Source organism: Amblyomma americanum, chromosome 1 (assembly GCF_052857255.1).
Source record: "Amblyomma americanum isolate KBUSLIRL-KWMA chromosome 1, ASM5285725v1, whole genome shotgun sequence".
Taxonomy (NCBI): Eukaryota; Metazoa; Arthropoda; class Arachnida; order Ixodida; family Ixodidae; genus Amblyomma; species Amblyomma americanum.
In genome coordinates this window covers 178,743,281-178,766,228 of record NC_135497.1, presented here as the reverse complement: position 1 = coordinate 178,766,228, position 22,948 = coordinate 178,743,281, and the positions used below count along the sequence as shown (strand labels likewise).

Sequence of the window (22,948 nt, the reverse complement as noted above, 5' to 3'; positions counted from 1 at the left end):
AGACTGTCATCGCTACTGTTCAACACAATGCACTGTGATATATTCACAGGCATCTGAGGACCTATAGGCAAGACTTCAAGCTTATTTTGTTATTTATTTATTTAATGCTCATTTACATAATAAATTTCATTATTATTATTATTTTCTTAAATGTTCAAAGGGTGATGTAAACTGTCACGTTGGGACGACGACACTCTAGCAGTCAGGAAGACAACGAAAAGGCTTCCAAAATAAACTCTTTTTAAGGGACTCACTCGCGCCCACCAAGAACTGAATGGCCCAGTGGCGGCGTTAGCCACAAGTGTGTTCAGCAGTCATCGAAATGAATTCCTGCAGTTCTTGGCCACGCTCAATTTAAAACTGGCAAGGAACTTTTGAGATAAAAAACCAAAAGCAACTACAACAATTTGGGAAAATGTGGAAGCATTTGCACTTGGCCATGATCAATGAAGATCTAGTGTGGTCGCATCTCTCATTACAAAACAAAATAATAAAACCGCGTGCTGACGGTTTTGATTGCAAACGAACAAACGGTGCAAAGATTCACGGTAATATAAAACGAATTGAAATGGGAAGCTTTATGCACGAGAAGTGATCAATTGCATTTAAAAAGTCTGTGCATGGTTTGTTTAAATTCTGCTAATCATGATCGTGTACATGGGTCAGGCAGTCGACTTCTGTTGGGACATGACTGGTTTAGGTTACTCATATACGAAATGCTTTACAACTGGCTATGAAGCCAATAAGTAGCTCAGCCTCACTGTACTTTGCATTAAGAGAGTCCTAGAACTGAAGTGTTTTAATTAGAAATCTGATCCAAGTGCAAGCAATTGGAGACTGGGGGGGCACTGCCCCCTCTGGAAAAATGTTGGGGGGAGGGGAGCGCCCCCCCCCCCCCCCCCCCCCCCCGTTCCGGGGTCCCTGGCTACTGGGCAATAAACTGTGGCTCAGGAAAAGACAGAAGCGATTGTATTCCTAACTGATGTACTTCCATACTCAAAGTCAGTGCATGAATATATCTTGCCCATGTACTGCCAAGAGGTGCAACACTCGAAAAAAAAATGAGAACTGCGGCTATTTGATTGTACTTGTTGATTTTATGTGCTGTATAGCTTATGGGAATAGAACGAGTATGATGAAAGATACGAAGTCACACAGGTGCAAACTAGTGTCTTCATTACTTAAGTATTCAGTCTATATAATTACACGAACTGGGAACGAAATTTCAGGTAACATGCATAGCAGGAAAATGGCACTTCTCTGCGACATGTTTATGCAATCGCATTGATTACATAGACCAATGAGTGATTTTCTCGCTATGCATCTGTCATTTGAAATGTCATTCCCAGATCATGTACAGAAGATAGAAATTGCCTGTGTAATGAGCAGTTGTCTGTTTCTGCTCTGTCTCTCTTCGTCTTTTGAATCATATTTACTTTGTTGTAAGCCGCACAGCACAAAAAATAAATGTCACAGCAAACGTCCCCCCCCCCCCCCTTTCCCCCCAACCCTCTACTTGAAAATAGATTGGCTGAATATCTGGTGTACATCCTCTGAGTGTCTGAGAATCATGTGTGGGCATGATACAATATTATATAGATGCCCACGAAGATTGTGTGGATATTAAGTAAACATCATATGGACATTGATTTCTTGTGGAGGATATTAAATGAATATCCACGGGATATGACTTGGTTGGCTAGGAAAGCAAGCATGAATACTAGCATGAATGAATCATTCTAGAGACATGCACAGGAAGGAAAGTTCAATACTGTTGTACTTGCAACAATTTTATGGAGAACCAGTGATGCTCCATTCGGGGAAAATTTCCCTTTCAAGGGTATTAGAGGGTAAAATTTGGCAAACAGGGAACTTTTACATAGTTTTGGTGAATTTTAAGGACTGAAATTCTCACTTTTCCGAACTGACGAAGCTTTCAAGCTGCAAGAGAAAAGGACCTGAAATAGAAAATTCTGGACCTAATTGATGAAATTTTCAGTTATGGCATGGAGCATCACAATGAAAAATACTGCTCAGCAGCAGTCACAGCCCAGCATTTTACACATGCTCACATGTGCTTGGACTACTGAATAAACTGAAAGCATGGTAGGCATGCTGTGCAGTGTGGGTCCACGGAGGCTTGCACACATGATTGCAATACATTTACTTACATATACCTTCAGGGCCGAAGCATTATATCATGGCAGCACCATGCACCATGCACACATGAATTATCACAGCCGTAAAAATGCCACTGTCGTTGAACTCTTTCTGCACAGTATGAGTCTGTTTATTTCATGGAGTACTAGTTTATCCATTGTACAATATATATCCCAATTTCTTCCGTTTTGTGCATCCCATAGGCAAGAATACAGTTAATAGGGCACTGGCAGTGTGGACTGTATTTCTTTTAGCACCCCAGCCCCAGGAAACTCTCTGTGCAAGGCTGAGTGTTTTTCACAACTGTTTCCAGGAATTGGTGAATGAATTCATAAAGACAAAAGACACAGATAAACTGATCTTGAATTACTTTTAGTACCCCATTCAGGCAAATGAATTTCATGCAATGACACAAACTATCTGGAAAGGAAATTTGAAAGCATTACAACTTGTTCCAAGCATCCACATTTTACTAATAGCAATTGTTTTGCAAATTCACAAACATCAAATGCACAATGAAAACAAACTTCATTGCATGTAACACCAAGTTGTTGAGACTTGAACAAGAAAACATGAGCCAGCTGTGTCATCACCCACACCACATACACACCAATTAGAGTGAGTAAGCAAAAGTGATAGACACTTCTAGTTGCTAAATCTTGATAGATGCTGACATTAAAACAAAATTTATGTAAGCATTTGATTCCACACACACCAATGATGAATGCTAGTACAAAAATATGGGCATAAAAAGATCCCTCTCAGTTGATAAAAACAACTGGGACAAGCATGTGACAAAGGGTAAGCTACAAGCAGAACTTTTGCCCAAGTTTGGCCAACGTCCATCGCACCAAAATCAACCTGAAAGCCATTGAATGGGCTTGACAAAGTCAAAACATTCACTGCTACAGCCTTAGATAATCCTAAGTAAAGCAGCCAGGGTTTTTGACAACAGTGATAACCTTGACTTTAGTTGTAGCTTGCACCAAGACAGCTTGAGCCAAGCAGCATACAGGCTCCCCACACAATGCAAAATAGATGTCACCTGGTCTGGTTCCACTTGACAAATACACGCAATCATTAAGGTCCTGCTGGGCATTACGTGTACAACCGTTCAATGTCAGTTCCCTAAAAAGCCCTTCACATATTAGATGAAAAGAACACAGCACAACAGGGGACGAGCCATGTAGTAATGATTCTTGGCAGAAGCAAAAATAAGAAGCAGAGATGCATTATAGCCAGTTAGCAGTGGTTCCTAGAAGATGGTGTTATACAGACTGTTTCATGAACAACTTTTATCTTTACGTATTTTGTGTACTTTAATTCCTGATGTGTCTATGGATGCACTTACATAAAGGCAGGCACGTGCAAGAATAAACCACTTGTAAATGGCGCCAGTACTGTGTTTTGAGTGCATTTCTGTGTCCTCGTCCCCTGTGGCACTGTGCGCTCTAAAACTATGAACCAGCTAGCCCAAATCAAAGTATTAGTTCCCATATTAAGCACATCAATCACAAGCACACACATACCTGCAGCAATCGTTTCCAGAAATTAGATGGTATACAAGCCTCAGTGCAAATTAGCAACACCAACCACATTTCATTCGGAGGTAGCTTTACCTGATCTGTAATGCACTGTAAAGCAAATGCATGCAGTACAGTGTATTGGAAACACTTCTTCGGGCGTTTCTGACACTAACGAAACCTTGCATCTTTCAGCACTCACCATCCACTGCAACATCTTGACAGATAAAAAAAGACAGGCTACAAGCATGAACAGCCGTAGGTAAATACAAAAACCTACTTCGTGATGGTCAGAGTGCACTTATCTGTTGCTAAACCTTCTAAGCCTCAATGGTTCATACATAAGCACTCACAAAAACTCCAGTCAGAAGAGTTCAGGCAGGTCGCTAAACTTGCAGCAATATTGAGCTCCCAGAATAGGGAACCAAGCCATCGACTTAAAGGCAGCCATCAACTAACACTGGCCATGTCTACAAGTTTCATCTCAGGGCAAAGTTTGCAGTATGGGTGCACACCAATGCGTGTTAATGAAGAAGCACACTGGGCAACTACTTCCACTGCATTCCCTCTTAGGCACACGCAGTACCGAGCAGTGCTATACACTACTTTCCATTCTGAAAATATTTAAAAAGGCCATTGGTATATAGTATAAGCTGTAAAGGTAACCTCCAAGATTTAAATAGTAATAAAATATGGCTGTTTTTAAACTAAAGCCAAGCTCGGAGCATTTGCAGGTGCTATAGCACAGCCTCGCCACAAAACAGTTTGTTTATCAAATGATGAAAGATGACATCAAAATGCAAAGAGGTGAAAAGTCCTGCAGGGCAAAACACCCGATACTAGATGGTCTACCAATCACTTTTGCAGCGGTACGTCTACAAGGCCAACCAGGCAGAACCGCAAGCAATAGTGGCACAAGAAGCTGTTCCTTTAAACACCACCACACGCTTTGACTGCAGTGCTTGTAAGTACACCACTGACGGTCATCCTCAGTATGGGTGGTGTTTATGGCATGTGTACATAGAACAAACACTCAAGCCAAGTGCAATGCTGTTACACTGCTTCCATTTTATATATATAAAAAAAAGCTCCACTGCAACAAATCAAAAACAAAAGCCTATATGGTATCCCACCCAATTTAAGGGTTGCAGCACTGTGATAAATGGCCAGTGCTAGCCTCCAAGGTCGGTCCTCTAAAAAAAAAAATATTTGTTAGAGAAAGCTCTTCAACAATGAAAACTTTAAATATCTTACACTCAGTGAAACACAATGTATTCAAAAGCCTAAATGAAGGCTGGCAGTTCTTGATTAAAAGGGTAAAGTTACAAGGAAAAACAAACACTGGATGCTTATCTACAGTCACGAGAACTGCCCCTTGTGATCAGTCCTCCTTGCTTGGCACACTCTTGTCTTCATCTCGTGGATCACTGCTGTCTGATGGAGCTGGCAACACATCAGCCCATTTGGTCGTCGAAATGAATTCCTTGAAGTCCTCTGAAAAGAGATGATGTACGATCAGTAGCTGCATTGCCTCTAGCACAAAAAAAAAAAACATCTCGCAGAATAGACCTCGTGGCACAAAGATCTCACAGCAATGGGTGACTACAACAATACACCAACAAGGTGACTAAAGACATCATCACTTAAGCAGATTTGCTCACTGATATTGAACACATGACATGCAATGTACCTAGACGTTATTGCTGAAGTGTTTTAACTGTAGTCCTAGCAAAGGTGTCCCCAACCAGATTCCTGATACAAAGTCATTATACTATAAAGATATGTGTGGTCAATGAATTGAAAAGGCTTCCCTCGTGTCCACCACACCAAAATCATGAGAAGAAAAAAGGTGCAGCCCTAACAGACCCGCCGCGGTGGCTTAGTGGTTAGGGCGCTCGGCTACTGAGCCGGAGTTTTTGGGTTCGAACCAAACTGCAGTGGCCGCATTTAGATGGAGGAAAAACGCAAATGACGCCCGTGCACTGTGCTATGTCAGTGCATGTTAAAGATCCCCAGGTGGTCGAAATTACTCCGAGCCCTCCACTACGGCACCTTTCTTCCTTCACTCCCTCCTTTATTCCTCCCCTTATGGCGCCTGGTTAACATGTCCACCGAGATGAGAGATATATACTGCGCCATTTCCTTCCCTCAAAAACCAATTTGCTAATTTTTTTACAATTTTCTTACAGAAAAGTGTACAGAATTTGAAGTGTTTCATGCCTACCTCTGGCTTTTCTAAACCTCAAATAAAGGTCACATTTTGTAGTTTCCTTTGCCTGATAATGTACACAGCATTGGCACCTACCGGAACTGCTTCGTATACTAACAAAAAGCCATTATCATGTGCATATCCAGCCTCTAAAAAATGAGTGAAGAAAATTAACCAAACGCCGGACTGTACAGGAGCAGGCCCTGCAGATAGATACACTGGCCCATGCACCTAGTTGCACTTACTTCACCGGAGATGGAATTCATTCTACAGGAGAGCACATATCCAAATTTTGAATCCCAATTGAATGACAAACAGTCAAATAATTAGACTGCACTTCTGAATATCACATGTAAGAATAATCTGAAATAGGCAATCGTGTGCAATTAACTCCAAGAGTTTCAGCCTTGCAGTTCATGAGGCCATGGAAATACTGGCCTGAACTCAATGACACTACATTATTTTCCTTTTCCCATGCAAAAAATTTGCTACAAGCAACTGTGCGGAGCAGTGATCTACATCTGGAGTCTGCCCAGTCGTCCTGCTTGACAAGTTGTGTGCCTTGATGTCCCAGTTCACGAACCTAAATCATGCTTGCCCTTACAGCTACTCCCAGTTAATTGCAAGTAGGAAGGAGGTTTCAGAAAAATGATGATCCATAGGCATACGTCGGTGGACTCACTCATGAGTCGACTCATTGAGGCTCACATTCAGATCATGATTTGAGTAGTGAGTGAGCCCGGATTCACCATCAGGTAATGATCTCAGTTGCGAGTTTGGACTCATATTCAGATCATGGTCCGAGTTGTGAGTGAGTACAGACTCACATTCAGATCATGATCTGAGCTGTGAGTCCAGACTCAGGCTCAAATTATGGTCTGTATTTTCGTGAAGATGGTGTGCGCTTCGATTTTTTTTTTTGTAGCGATAGCTACATTACGCTAGCATTTCGAGCCTTCAGCTTGGCGGCACCGAGGCGGTGCCGCCACATGGTCACATGGTTGGTCACGTGGTGCAGAGCAGCTGCCAGTGGCACGGCACACCGGCGAAACAGAGTGGGGGGAGTGGAGAGGGTGAATCATGTCCAGGGACGAAGATGAAGAAGGAACGCACAGCGAAACGACTGACTGCAATTCGACTGAGCGAGTTCCATTCGGCCAGCTGTAGCTATCGCGTCCCTCCAGCTTTAACCAGAGATAAACCACAGCCAATTTTTTCTCCTTGTCTGCTGAAAGTAGACGGGAGGAATGATTTACTGCTGCAACTAAAGACGCCTGTGGGTGACAGAAGAGGAGCATTCTGTGTAAACAGAGACAACGTCGTGCCCCTTCCTTCTGGCTAGTTTACGCGAGTGCATTAATGAGCCACCGGGGGGGGGGGGGGGGGTTGGAAGCTTCCATCATTCCATCATGTTGCTACGTGAAGAAGTGGGGGTTCGTAGTCGAGTGTCTTGGCCGGCTCGGGGGGCATGCCACTTAAGTGCTTCAGTGAGTCCATGCGTGTTATAAGTCAAAACAAGTGAGTGAGCCCAAATGAGTCATGAGTCGAAACGAGTGAGTCCAGATGAGTCGTGAGTCAAAATGAATGAGAGCACAGTGGGGTCGTGAGTCAAAGCTAGTGTGAGTCGTGAGTTGTAATGAGAGGCTTATATGGATGAGTTGTGAGTTGCAACGAGTCCAAATGAGTTATGAACCTAAACGAGTGAGTTCATGAGTTCGAGAGAGCCCAGGCCTGTGTGAGCCTGAGGAGCATGAGTGAGCCCATAGGCTGACCAAGCTTTTTTGAGTGAGCCTGTGTGAGCACTCGTGAATCTGTCGAGGTATGCTGTTAGGCAACAGAAAGGCCTATTTTCATCATTGATCTGGGCACGCTTGAGGGTGCTAACTAATAGTATTGTGATGACGGAGCACACAGTCGCAAGACAATTTTTTCATCTTGTGGGTTTATTTTAAAGGGACACTGAGGACAACGAAGTTGGTGTATATAAATTGATTAGAGCAGCCTAATGAAAAACAGGCCACTCCCACTGGACACAAAGCTCCTATAAGCTAGAAAATACAAATAGAATTATTGCTGCCATTTGCTGTTTTTACATACCAACTGTGCTGACATCAATGCAGGGACTTCGGAACTTTTTTTGAGTTGGCGGGGAGGGAAAAAATTAGTTTGTTATATATTTATTTATTTCATGCCATATTTACATATTAAATTTTATATTTTTTTTATTTAGCACTGTTACAAGGTGTCATGTCAAGGTCAATGCATACAAAACATAACTGGGCTACTCTATAACATGTACACACAAGGTGGGATCGACTGCAATAAAAAATTCTGAATATAGTATGTTTAAATATTGCTAATCATGCTCATGAATAAGAAGACAATCAATGGCTTTTGTTGGATCATGATTTGTTTAGGTTACTGAAATGAAATGCTTTATGACTGGCTATGATGCCAACTATAGCTATGCCTCACTGTGCTTTTGCATTAATAACGTCTTACAGTTGAAGCGTTTGCCTGAAATCTAATTTGAGTGCAAGCAGTTGGTGAGGGGGTGGGCGCTGCCCCCTCTGGAGGAACATTGGGGAGCGACCGGGAGTCCCCTATTGTCCCCCGTTCCAGGGTCCCTGCAACAATGCTTTTTTCTTTTTGTTTTTGGCTTCGGAGCTCTAAGGCTAGACTGGACTGCCATCCACTTCCAATTAGTGGTCATGGAGTCCTTTTCATCATCAACGTCTCATGTTTGAATCAAGTGATGGGAAAAAATGTCTCATTTTCAACTCCAATTTCCTCAGAAATATCTGCATCTTGTGTTGCTGAACAAACGTCAACACGGCCACAAAAAGCCAAATAACTGATATTTTACCATGAAAAAATATTAGATGGGAATTAATGTCCTCAGTATCCTTTTAAGTTCAAAACGAGTAGCCAATGCTAATGTCATTTTGAACAAAAAACTGAAACTGACATTTTCTAGCACGCTCTACAACATTTCTATTAAAAATATTGTGCTAAACAACTACAAACCAGTTAAATATAATTGTTAATTAGTTAATTACAAGCATTTTAAAAAACAGGTAGGGTTTTAATGCAGTTAAACTGAGTAGGACGTGTGAAAGCACTTGAGGCAACACCACCTCACAGGCAACCGCATACAAGATCTTATTGTCAGCCACTATAGGCAGCGTTGCACACGGGGAATGAGTGGGGAGGGGGGGTGCCAGTTCCATGCACTGATGGAGCAGCTGCGCAAGGCCTCTGCCGCTGGCGCTCCATCAGAGGTCAATGTTTGAGGCTTCACACATACCTCGGGTTTTTAAGCTTCGCTAGTGAAGTAGTGCTTCCACACTAGAAATACACTGACCTGGTCACAACGACTACCTAACAACCCTGCATAAGGCAAATTTCCATACAGCTAGTAGTTTCTTAAAGCTTGGTACTAATGAGATAGTTGAAACAGCCTGTGTAGTAAAGGCCCTTGGTTTTTGGGCTTTACAGTTTTCAAGATTCACAGGGTAACAATAAGTGTTTTTTTAACAAGGGATGAAGCAGGTTTACTTTGAAAATGCTGCACAATTTGGATGTTTTCTTTGGAGGAGAGAGTTACTTTAAAAAAAAAAAAAGAATAATTAAACATGAGCGCCTGTTCTATAGCAGGGCTTAAAACACTAATTCTGCGAATGGACACTAAAAGTATGTTACAAAAAAACAAGTGTTAAGCACTGACATGCTTCCTTTTTTCTTCTTTTTAAATAGATTTCCTCTGTTTCAATTGTCACCTGCACCTGCAGCAAATAGAGTTTTTTAGACCTGCTGGGCTGTGCATGTATTCCAGCTGTGAAAATTATTGAGTGTCAAAGCTGCCGTATGGCGTTCACAAAAGCCTCATAGCAGCGTAGGTACAGAAAGCAATAGCATCTAATGAAATGGCACCAACCTGCATTCTGTGGCTGAAGTTTTAATAGACACTCTTGAGCACATACCGAAATGAAGCTTTCTTTTTTTGTGAATACGAGGGCTAAATTTGGGTTAAAGAAAAGTAGTAAGAATTTTAGCACCAACAATTGACTGCAGAGGCCTCATTGAATTGAACTTGGTAACTACTTGCTTCCACTGAATACCTGAGTTAAGGAATGCCACAGTATATTTCTGAAAAGTAGCCTTCAGATAGGAATCATGTGTAAACAGCTATATTACGGTACTCTCTTGAGCCATATAAATCGGAAACAAATGAGGTTTTACCAAAAAATGAATAGCCCTAACTCTACCACATGATATACATAGCATGGGCCAACTTGGAAGTGAAACAAAAACGCATAAATAGAGTCACCAGCATTGTGATATATAATAAGCACAACATGCAATAAGCACACATATAATTTAACAGTACGCTGTTGTATCGTAGTAATGATAATTAGCAATGAAACAGTACACGTATCATACGGTCGAGCCGATCTGTATTCTCCTACTTCGTCGTCTTCTCTCCCCCCATGCGCGCGAGTGCGTGCAGCGCACTTGCCACACTTAATCTTTATCACATTTCCGCCGCACTTAAAAAAAACAAAATGTCTAGCGGATGTCATAGTCTTTGAACCATGCGGGCCGCTTCTTTTTGCGAGTACTTCGGCGAGGCGGCGCAGGAGGTGAAGCCGCAGTTGCCGCTGTGGATTTACTACACGAGGGTTGAGGAGCGGCTGCCGATTCCGGAGCGGGCGGAACGGCTGGCATCATATGGATTGAAGGCGCGTCCGAAGAAGGACCCTGGACCACGGTTCCGGACTGTGGACTGGGCTGCGGCATTCGGTTGCCGTCGATAGGCGGCGAAATATCAGCGAAAAGGGCCGCTGGAGCTGAGGAGGACAGTTGCTGCTGAACTACTACTGGGCGAACCGCAGAAAACTTGGACGAGTGCCACACTCGCCCATCATCCAGCAGATGATGCAGGTCCACGCTGCTCCACAACCTTCCAAGGCTCCGAAAACCGAGCTGACAGTTTGCCTCGCACATTTGGTTTGCGGACACGCACGTACTGGCCAATCTGAAAGTCACGACACTGGGCGCCACTCCGCTGGTCCGCATAAAGCTTGTATTGCGCTTGTTTCTCGTCAAGCCTCTGCCGCAAAAGCTTAAGCGCTTTTGACGGATCCATTGAGAAGGACTGATCCGGCAGTCCTACGACGTTAAGTCTTGTGCGGGGCAACCGGCCATGAAGTAGGACAGCTGGTGCAATTCCTGTCGTGGCATGGGGCGTACAGCGGTAGACACCGAGGTAGTCCACAATCGCTGTACGTAGGTCGCGTCGCTCGCACAGAGCTAGCTGAATGTAAGACTTAAGCACTCGATTGAATCGTTCAACGAGTCCATTAGCTTGGGGATGGTACACTGAAGAGTAGCAATGGCGTATCCCCCGTTCGCGGAGGAAAGTTTGCATGGCCATCGATGAAAATTGAGGTCCGTGGTCAGAGACAATCTCTTGAGGGTAACCCTCACGAGCGAAGAGGCCAAGCAGGAATTCTTGAACGGTTTGAGTTGTGATGGCATCAGTGAAGACAACTTCTGGCCACTTACTGTAATAATCCATGACAGTAATCGCGAAGCGGCAGCCACTGGGAGCTTGATCGAAAGGTCCCACGATATCAATGGCAACCTTATCCCAAGGTTTCTCTGGGTAGGCGACAGGTTGCAGAGGAGCTGCCGATTTGTCACAGGACTGGCACACGACGCATGTCCGTACCATTTCTTCGACGTGCTCGTCTATTCGCGGCCACCAGTAGAGCTCTCGCAGTCGACTTTTCGTGCAGCTGATCCCGGGGTGTGACTCGTGCGCGATGTCCATGAGGCGTCGTCGCAAACTTTCGGGAACGACGAGCCTGTCACCTCGGTACAAGACGCCTTGCACGACGGACAGCTCCGAGCGCAGGAGATAGTATGGCCTAAGGTTCTCCGGTAGGGATTTCTTGTCCGGCCATGTCGCCGATGTAAACTGAATGGCTTGAGCAACTGCCGCGTCGCTGATGGTTGCCTCTTGAAGCTCTTGTAGAGTCACGGCTGGCGATAGCAGGCAGACGAAGTCGTCGTCACTGGCGTCGAACTCACTGGGCTCACTGCATGATGTGGTCGGTAAGGGAAGGCGAGACAGAGCATCCGCAACAGAGTTGTCATTGCCTTTGCGGTACTCTACAGTGTAGTTGTAGCACAACAGGCGAGCCGACCAACGTGCAATTCGCAACGGCCGATGGCCCGTTCCTTTCGTCGACAGCAAAATGACAAGTGCACTGTGGTCGGTGCGTAGAACAAAAGGCCGGCCCCACAAATACACGTGCCACCGTTCGCACGCCCAAACGCAAGCTAGGGCCTCACGTTCACCAACAGAGTACTTTCTTTCTTGGGGTGTCAAGGTACGGGAGGCAAACGCAACAGTTTGCAGGGAATGGCCGTTGTCTTGCTGAAGCACTGCCCCAAGGCCATATCCGGAAGCGTCAGTCGTTACGACCACGGGAAGGGCAGGATCAAAAAAATGCAACACGTCACATGACGTCAACTTGGACTTCAGTAGTTTGAAGCTTGAATCCGCAGCAGCAGTCCAAGTGAAGGCGGAGTCGCTGCCTCGAAGTAGGACGCGCATAGGCTCAACGACGTCGGAGTAATGCGGGATAAACTTGGAGTAGAAACCCGCAAGTCCAAGGAGGGAGCGAAGCTCGCTGATGTTAGATGGAGTCGGAGCCTTCGTAATCGCCTCGATGGCAGAAGAAAGCGGAAACAGTCCTTCACCGCTGACAACATGCCCCAAGAAAGTGAGCTTCGGAACATCGAAGACACATTTGTGGTTGAGCTTGAGTCCGGCTTGGGACAGGCGCTCGAGAACAGCACGAAGGTTGGTCAGGTGCTCCTGTCGGGATGTGCCATGGACTATAATGTCGTCGATGTAGAAGAGGACACCTTTGCACCCTTTTAAAATTAAGTGCATCATCTTCTGAAAAGCCGAAGCCGCCGAAGCAAGGCCGAAACACACTCGTTTGAAGCGGAAGAGGCCATCATGGGTAATGAATGTGGTCAATTCCCGACTCTCAGGGCTAAGTGGTACTTGATGGTAAGCCGAGGCAAGGTCCAACTTCGAAAAACGCTGTGACCCGGCCAAGCAATGTAGAAGTTCTTCCGTTTGAGGCAAAGGAAAACTGTCGACCACAATAGCCTTGTTCGGCTCACGCAAATCGACGCACATTCGGATGGAGCCATCTTTTTTTCCGAGCCACGACTATGGGTGAAATCCACTTGGAAGCGTCGACCCGTTCAATGATGTCTTGAGCTTCAAGCTTCTGGAGTTCCTCGGACACCTGCTGACGAATGGCAAACGGCAGCCGTCGGAGCTTGCAAGCAACAGGAGAAACGGAATCCTGCACTCTGACTTTGTGCACGTAGCCACGAGCAACTCCGAGTTCCTTGGAGAAGAGATGTTCGAAGTGTGGACGTAGCTCAGGAGGTAACAGAGGCGTATCAGGTGTCACGGAAAGACATTCCAACGATGCACCTTTGATCTTCATTTGTAGAGCGGCAATGGAATCCAGGCCCAGCAGCGTTGTGCCTCCCGAGACAACGTACAACAGGATGCAGGCGGTACGGTCGTGGAACTTTGCTGTGGCAACAAAACACCCTTGGACTATAATCCGAGACTTAGAATAGTCCAATAGTTGAACTGCAGTTGATTTAAGCGGGAAACATTTAGCGAAGAATCGGTGGTATAGATCTTCAGAAATAATTGACACAGATGAGCCGGTGTCAATCAGGAAGCGGATGAACTTGCCTTCAATCAGGACTGAGGTGAAAATTCCGTTTTTTTTACTTTCAACATTGAGAATAGACGCACTGCTGGATCCATCCGGCATCGACGATGTGTCAGCAGTATCTGCAACTTGCTGAACTTGAACAGGACGGTCGGACGACTTGCAGAGAGAGTCGAAATGGCCCACCTTGCCGCACCGACGACACTTGCGGTTGCGGGCTCGGCATGCAGGGTTGTTCGCTAGGTGAGTTGTAGAACCGCAGCGGTAGCACATGCGCTCTGATATTGCAGCAGCAGGTTGTGATGGTTGACTTTGGCACTTGCAGCAATAGGCCTGAGGTGGTGTTTGTCTCGATCCGCGCTCGCATCTGACACGATGTACTGGAGCGTCCTCCTCAGCCAATTCCCTGGCTTCCCGGGAAGCTTGCTCACACTGTCGAGCAAGGAGCATGGCGCGCGACAGAGTCAAGGAGGAGCCTTCCATGAGTAGGCGCTCACGCAGATGGCAACTCGAGGTCTTCTCCACCAGCTGGTCCCTGATCATATCGTCCGCCATGGTCCCAAACCCGCAGTCGCCGACAAGGCTGCGAAGGACAGCGACGTACTCATCGGTTGTCTCTCCTGGAGCCTGAACTCGACGGCGAAAGCGATGACGTGCGGCAATTACATTCACGGACGATTTGTAATGCTCCGACAGGATGGATATCGCCGCATCAAATTCGTCAAGGCGGGGCGCCTCGTCACCGGAGTGCGAAGCCGCAGCTGTAGGCGCTGGAGTGGACGACGGCGGCGCCAATGTATAAAAAATGCGCTGACCTTCCAGTCCGAGGCAATTCAGCAGGATGGCCTTCCGCCTGTCCGCGCCCAGAGTAGAGGCACCAGAGGCCAGCATGTAATTCCGGAACGCCAGCTCCCATTGCTCCCATGGAAGGGCAGGACGACCAGGAGTCGGCAGGAAGGGTGGTGGTGGCTGAAGCCCAGAAAAGCTCATGACGGATGGTGAGCAGGCCACGTGAAGGTCCCGAATCAAAACAGCATCCTTGTCGCCAAAACATGTTGTATCGTAGTAATGATAATTAGCAATGAAACAGTACACGTATCATACGGTCGAGCCGATCTGTATTCTCCTACTTCGACGTCTTCTTCGTCGTCGTCTTCGTCTTCTTCGTCGTCTTCGTCGTTGGGCAAGTCGGAAGTAATTCATACTGCGGACAAGCGCAAAACCGACACCAGACCTAAAGAGAAGACGACACAGTGCCCATGTAGTCTTCTCTTTCTTAGGTCCGTTGTCCATTTTGCACTGGTCCACAATGTGAACGCATATATTCATGGCAAAGAAATGTAATAAGAGTATCCTGTAGCAAAAAGTCCTTAATTTGCTGCTTGAATGTACCAAGAAAGGTATACAGTGATAGTACCAAAAGAGGCTGTTTTTGTTTAACAGCTTGGTGTAATGGAACAAAAATGTTTTCTGGCCACAAGTTGTGATTTGTGATGTGCAATATTAAAGGGACATTGAGGACAACTTCATCCAATTTGGTTCTTACTAAAAATCGATTCTACGGCTTTTTCTGGTTATGTTTCAGAAGCAAAAGACATTTATTGCTGAGAAAATTTAATTTTAAAAATTTCTCGATACTCAATTGAAATTCATGACATCTGCACCGAAATGGACCACATGATCATTATTTTTAAGTGCATGTTGGGTAGCCTAGCCTCTGAGATCTGTGCACAAAGAAACTGTCGACATAACTGTAGTTTGCTTATAAAATCTGCCAGTTGTGGCGGCACCAGTAATTCATTTTCCACCCCTTTTTAGCTTATGATATCTCCGTTTTCAGTGAAAGTAGTAGCTTTGCCGTTAGAATGCAGTTATCTATGGATATGAACTGAGATGCTAGCAGAGGCCACGACCACCACCCAACTTTATGTTCAGTCTTCATCATACCTCTTCTTACAACCCCGGTTCATAGGTGGACCATCACAGGGTCCCCCCCTCCCAGGTGAAGTGATGGGTGAGGGGTGCGTAATCCAAAAACACTAATGCCCACGTGTCAGCATTAACCATGTGTCATGGATAGTCGAAATCAAAAACCTGGGAAGCCACTTGAGAGAACTCTGTGCTTGCATCTTCCTGATGGAGCCAGGCTATTCCTGTCGTGAAGAGAGCATGAGGCTTGACGTTAGCTCTCTCAATTGAAGAGTTGCGGCGATTCCTTAACCACGTGCAGCTGTACCAGCAAAGTTCGACTGTCTACATGATGCGTTCAAGTGGTGCACGCATGGCCTGAACGGTGATGTTCAATGATGGGAACGTGGTAGTATCCGTCTGTATGATGTCTAGCATTTTCTATAGTGGGGCTGGTAGCTTGTAGACACATACTCTGGATGATGAGGCCTACTTCTTGGTGACCTGCACGAGTAACCGCAGAGAGCATCATTTCACAATGACCTGAAGCTGTGATGGATGTCCGGGTGGTTCATGGCAAATATGGAAAGCCTGTGGAGATTGTGGTGGTCCACGGCTAAAGGGCAGCTGCTGAAAACCAGTTGGCTGCTTCTGCTGGATGGGGGAAGTCTCAGGCAGACCCGAATGCTCCTTGTTGATTTCTGATTTCAGAAGACTGGGAGCAGTCTCATCCAGGGAAGTATGGAATGTTTGTAGCTCTGCAGCGATTTTATGAAGGAGGTGTGACTGGGGTGGCTTGAACGGTGAATGTTTGGAAAGAGATAGAGGCTTTTTGACTATTCATTCTTTCATAGTGGCTGGAAGATGAGCAGATGGAAATCAACGGCACACACACTGTGCATGAAGCCGAGACATGTTGCAGTAGCAAGTTATGGGGCTCTGTCAGGTCTATGTTATTGTGGTATATTTGAAGTCACACCATGCCGGCGGCCGTGCATATGCGGCAACGAGTTACATGGGTAGCTTAAGAACGCTTTGGTCAAGTAGGGGACTCCAGGCGTGCACTGAGTGGTCTGACGGGACTGGACACAAAGTGGTTGCACATTGTTCTCTTGATCTTCCCCACGACTCTTCATTTTTACAGACCTCTGTAAGGTTGAATGTCTCGCCAGTGACGTAATCACCGAAGCTGGCAAGAATGTTCCGTTCTGATCCACAAGCAGCGGCTGCTTTGGTTGGCCTTCAAGGGGTGCAGCCATTCCTCGACTGGGCTCTCTTCTGCTGCTCCGGCATACTGGGGAATGCTCAGGCCTTCAGGTGATGTCATGATGATGCCATCGACAAAATGTCTGAGATGACTGAGATGACATCTGCACGGGTTAGGGCAGTGCACGGAAGTCTTGATCCCATGGTGTTGATCAGGGGTGCAGCAGGTCGCATCCTATCAGCTCATGTGGCGCTAGATGGGCCAAGGTGCTGGTGGAAGCCAAGATGGCCACCTGACAGGGTGTCCCACATTTGACAGTATGTGACCTGCTGTATCCTTGATCAACACCATGGCATCAAAGGTACAGGTCACCTTCAATTCGCCCTCAGTTTCCCTTTACAACAGCAGCACATTCACTACTGCCACCTGCTAACTGAAGAAACAATTCTCCAAATAATATTTTAATTTACTAAAACTATCAACTCCACAATAGTCCCAAGCTGGAGGTTTATTTCCAACGTCAGAGACAGGATTCTACTTGGAAAAATTTGTAAAGGGTTTGTAAAGTAACACAGAAAGACACGACCTAGTAACATTGTCAACCACATACGTAAACAACTGATCTGCAACATAATAAAAAGCACTCACCAAAGTAAACTCGTCCCAGTGAAGCAGAGCTGATTTTTTGAAACATTGACATTGCTGCAGACCTTGGGAGCTCAAGAAGGATCCAGATGAACAGTGCAAAGTCTTCCAAAAGAATTCCATTGCTACCATCACAGAATGCCTGCAGGCAAAATAGTGCAATAATTATTCATGATGTGAAAATTTCTGCCCACGATGATGCACATTCAAATGACATTAAAGAATTATTCGGTAATTCTGATCCTCATGGCTAAATAAACAAAATAAAACGTTTTGCTTTGACTTTCTAATGTGCATTTTTTGCCTAATGTGCATCAAACGGAACCTTTGGAGAGCTTCACAGGCCTTTAACATATTGCATACTAAATCCACAGCAAAGTGACCAAATTTAAATGTGTTTGCTGGGAACACTCAACAAACAGGTCAGTAGTAGCTCTCAAATGCCCCAACATGGAGCCAAGCACTGCAAATACACAAGACATTGTACCGTACTGAACTGGTACACATAGTCACTAGGACATGTTTTCACAGTATTGCTATCTACTCGCACAGTTATGAAGACTAACAGCAACAAGTGCTAACAGCACGTCATATGCAGTACTTCTTTGTAACTCTGCTGAACATGACAAATGGCAAAATGCGGGCTTTTCAGAAACCAAGAAAAATACCATTCTTTTAGCAACTATATGGTGACACTTCACACTCACTTGGATGTGCCATTACATAGGCAAAAAAAAACCATTCCAATTGGTTCCAATAGTGCATTCCGGTTGGCTCCAATTGGACCCAATGGTTTTTTTTTTGCCTGGGCAGTGCCGCAGTGAGCAGCATCACCAGTGAGAAGAATCCTTCGCACCAAGATAAATATGAGACCATGAATATGCTACTCCATCCATGCATTACAAGTGTAGCTTCTGAAATCTGAGGAAAGGAAAGCTGTTTTTTTTAAAAGAATTTTCAGGTATCTCAAGGAACGGGGTCAACCTCTTTAAGGAGCTTTTTCTGTACCTAGCTGGCAAGTTCATTCATATGTCAAGAGCATGATATAATATTGACAAGTACTGGTCTGTCGTGATCTCCACCTGCTGTAATTGCTGAGCTCACGAAACAACAGAAAACATTCAAAATAACATAGACTGTATGGGGGTTATTCTTGATAATTATGGGCAATAGGCTATAGCGGCCAACAGACAAGAAATGTTCATTCATATCTGAGCCTTCTGTGAAAGACATCTTTGAGTGCACGTGCACCCTGACAAAGCTGAAGGCTAACGGCACTGACAAACAAAGAAAGAGCTATCACTCGCAGAGTTTCTCAAAATTACCTATAGGGAAAATTGGCGCCACCGCCTATGTGGGTTTCTTGAAGAGTGCTTCGTCCACCAAGGGCATGTCGGGAAGATGAGGTTTCGTATTTGTCTTGGCTGCTGTTAGGCCGAAACATGGATTCTACCGCGGATCATGACTGCATTACGATACAATGGCATGTGCAGAATAAATTATTTTAATAGAGCATTTTTTACTAAACGAATTTAGCATGAGAGAATGTTCGGTATTAGGCTCATATGGAAATCAGGAACACATTCATTTAAGGTTTATCTCGGGAAAATTAATTTTTTATGACTCAATTCATGCTTTTAGCCCAACATTAGCCAAGCCAAGTAAAAAACTATACCTTCTGGGCATACTCTTGCTGGATGAAGTGCAGCGCCATCAGTTTTTTCTCTCTATAGGTATGTATGAGAAACACTAAGCATCACATACACAGTCTACACCCTGCGCCACTTGGGGAACAGCCTGCAAGCAAAACTGACAGTGTGTGCAGCCAGTAAAAATTGAAACTAAGCTGCCTGTCTAGGAAGCCTTCCTAAACAGGCTGCATAATGAGCTCATGCGGCTGACTGTAGTCGAAGCACCTCGAAGAAGGATGGGTCACCACTACACACTAACAGTGTGCCCATAGTGTGCAAGTGTGTCATTGCATTGGCAACCTTTTTTGCAAGAACCAGCTAGCCCAAAGCTAGAACCGTATGTTGCTGATTATAAGTCTACGTTTTTTTTTCTTCGAAAAATGACCTTCCAAAGGTGGGGAATAGACTTATAATCGAAGTCAGCCTGTACGCGGACTCAAAGTCAATCTATGTGCAGGGTCGAAAGTAGTTTCAACTGGGCAGCGGATAACATCGTGCCCCTTGCATGCATAATTAGGCAATAGTTGTCAAACATGATGCAAAAGCAAGTCTGCTTAAAAAACAGCTACCACCCTTTCAACTGTTCAGGAGGAAAACGATGCCGACAAAGGAAAAGTTTCCACTTAAAATTATCGTGTGTGTTAATGAAAAGGTTTTTTTTTTAATGACGAAATTGTCCTCGGATGGTTTCGCCTTGTGTGGTGCAGGTGTCTGGATGCACTGCTAAAACCCTACAGCATGCTCCTCCTGGACTCCTTCCATGGCCACATCACAGAACGTGTCAAAAAGCGGTAGCGGACGCTGGATTTAACCTGGTCATTCCGGGGCAGACTGACACCTACTTTTCAGCCGCTGGACGTGGCCCTGAACAAGCCGTTCAAAGGCCACGTCAGTGCATTCTACAATGAATGGCTCTAACAGGAAAATCCAAAGACACTGACAGGGTGGCTGAAGCATGCTGCTTTCAGCGAAGTGGTGCAACGGGTCAATGATGCCTGGTATGGACTACCAACCGATATTGTCTGTGCAGCATTTTCAACGTGCGGCATCTCAGCACCACTTTCGTTGCCCAGCAGTAGCAAAGACTCACAAGATGGCGATGATCACGACTGTGTCCTTGTCACAAGCGGCGACGGGTGTAAGAGACGTCTCCAAGTAAATGTTTCTTTGCATGACTCTGTCTTCTGAAAAACTTATTAACGAGCTAGGGCCGCAGGGTTAGGCAGCGTCGACCTATATTTGGAATCAAACTTTTATTTGCCCGCGGGAAGCGGAGGGAGGGGGGATGCAAGTTGGAGGTCCACTTATAAACAAAGCAGACTTATAATTGGCAATGTACAGTACCTCTGACCCTGCTGTATATGCTTTTTTACAAATGCAGTGCCTGCCTCTCTCAGGACATGGTTGCTTCTGTTACGGAGAAGCTGCCACCAATCATCAACAAAGCAGCCCTCAGCTGATGCACAACCTGCAGACATTGATCTCCAAGGTGCACCAACAGTTGTTGATGGTACCCTGTGCCATCCTGCCTAAGATTCTAGTCTTTGTACAGTCTCCTCTCTTTCAAGGCAGTGCTCTGAATGCAATGCTGAAATTCCTCTAGGCACTTGTCTAGAAATTGGAACATTTGGATGTCCGAGTTGTTGAACTAGGTGAAATGGCCTCAAGGAGCATTACGACACCAAGGTGTTCACATATTTGGTGTTGCTGCTTCTGGCAGCTCTTTGGGGCATGTGCAAAGAGGTGTGAAACCTCTATCGTGAGTAAAGCCTCAGCCACAGAGTCTGGGGAGCTCTAAAGTGAGTTCTTTGCTGTAGCTTTCACTGTGGTTAGGCACTGGAGAAAGCCCTGCATATTCTTGGCGACTTGTCCCTTTGGTGACCACAAGTTGGTTTTCTTTGGTGCTGCTTGGCAGCGACAATGACTGCTTTGATTGGCTTTGCGTACTTGAATGTGGCCGCTCGCCAGCATGGCCTGGCACTGGATGCGAACTAGGGATGGTCGCTATTGCTTTCACTCAGTTTCGTCCATAGTTGCAGCACAGACAGGTCTGTGGCTGCAAGGTTTTTTCCTAGTCCCCCTTTTTCCTTACATTTTTTTTTTGCTCTAACCCTTCTCAAGTCTTTGTAAACAGAAAGGACATTTCCTCAGGAGGTCAATCTGCTAATTGTGAGAGGAATGGTTGCCATTGTTATGGAGAATTAGGCTGCCAGCACTCATAAAAAAAATAGCACTCAGCTGACGCAAAACCTGCAGACATTGAATGAAGTGAAAGAAACCAGCCCTTGCACCTCGGGCACAGTTATTTCTGTCACGGACGCAAGTGACAGAAATAGCTCTGAGCAGGATTCCATCGAAGAAATTTAATACGCTCACTGCACAGACAGCGTAATGCAAGCAGCCTCCGTATGTGCCGAGGCTATGCCAAACATGCTCCCCACTGAGCAATAACTATCCAAGTGGTTAATGCTATCACCACGGGAAAGTAAGCAGTTGTCTGCGCTTTCCTCTGGGCTACCTATGAGATCTGTGACATTCACACTGCACTTGAACTAGCTGACGGGCACAGTAGAATGGGTAGTAGCGTTACTTCTACCATCAATCTGTGTGCAAAAGTGCTTTCATCACAACATTGTTTCCCCTCCCGTAGAGCATGGTTAGGTCATAACGCTATAAGACATCTCAGTGACTGACATCAGTCTATGCAAATATGAGCTCTCGTGGTAGTAGCAGTCATTGCTGTTTAACTCTGTTTTTGTGCTGTCACTTCTGGCAACATTGGCAGAGACTAAGTCAGTCCTCCTCACTACCATGGCTACAGTCTGTGTGTTGGTAGTTTCATACACAGACCAGACTTGTGACACCTCTGGACCCATTCGGGCACCAAGAATATGGGTTTTTCTAGGTGATTATCCACATTAGGCTGACAGCAATAGTCCCCTTTCAGTATCTCAATGACAGCAATTAGAGATATGACCCTGACCCTATGGCATGAAAGAGTCATCACTACAGTGGATTCAGGTCAGAGGGGACAAGCATGATTATTGCACTCAAGCCATGTTTATTACCCTTGAGTTAATTAAATTTGGCAACAGGCAATAAACCAACACCACAGCAGAACAATCCATTTGTGGGAGGGACAAAAATTTGAAAATGGAGTGCACACACAAGTAAAATCAGGTATAGTCAGTTCACTACGTATGGCTCAGTGCTCATGGCTCATGACAGTAGGTTACTCATGATGGCTGCACATATAGGTAACATTGAAGGCCTCCCATGCAAGCAGGTGACTGAAGTGGCCCAGTCAAAAAAAAAAGAACCACCGGGTGAAATTGATTTTGCCATTCCAAGTGGATCATCCAACTGGTTCTTGAGGTTCCAATTGGTTTCATCACTTACAGTTGGGGTCCAACCGAACCCTTTCTTTGTTCTAAACCGACAGTCCGATTGGTGTCTTCACTGTGCCAACTTTACCTTACAAGTATGTTTTAAAATGTTGCTAAGCTTGCAGCTAGCAAATGTTTCCAAACAGTCAGAAAGTTTAGAATTTAGCTCTCCAGTTGGAAGCCAACAGTTAATATTTTTATAATTAATTGATCCAAGCATGACATGATCTTCCAGCATTCACAGCTGTGCAGCTGTGTGCATCTAAAACAGAATTCAGACACCTGCACTCAGAGGGGACAGCAACGGTTGAAGATGAAGTGACGTTGGCTGACTGGGTAAGGAGTGCTCTTGTCCATATGTCATTCTCTCTTAGTGCTTTTTGTGCGCTTTTTTACGATCTAAGAAGAGCATCACTTCAGATTGTCTAAACATGAATT

At 45.2% G+C, this 22,948-nt stretch overlaps 1 protein-coding gene across 1 annotated transcript in view; it reads right to left on the bottom strand.

Moving 5' to 3' along the window:
• Positions 1-2,516: 2,516 nt before the first annotated feature.
• The window catches only part of LPCAT (lysophosphatidylcholine acyltransferase), a 104,784-nt gene continuing 84,352 nt past the window's right edge, over positions 2,517-22,948 (bottom strand). Inside the window, exons 13-14 of the mRNA XM_077647879.1 lie at positions 17,437-17,575; positions 2,517-5,177 (exon numbers count right to left, since the gene is read on the bottom strand). Of these exons, the coding sequence (XP_077504005.1) occupies positions 5,065-5,177; positions 17,437-17,575 (252 nt within the window). The 3' untranslated portion in view covers positions 2,517-5,064. The remainder of the gene's footprint in view (positions 5,178-17,436; positions 17,576-22,948) is intronic.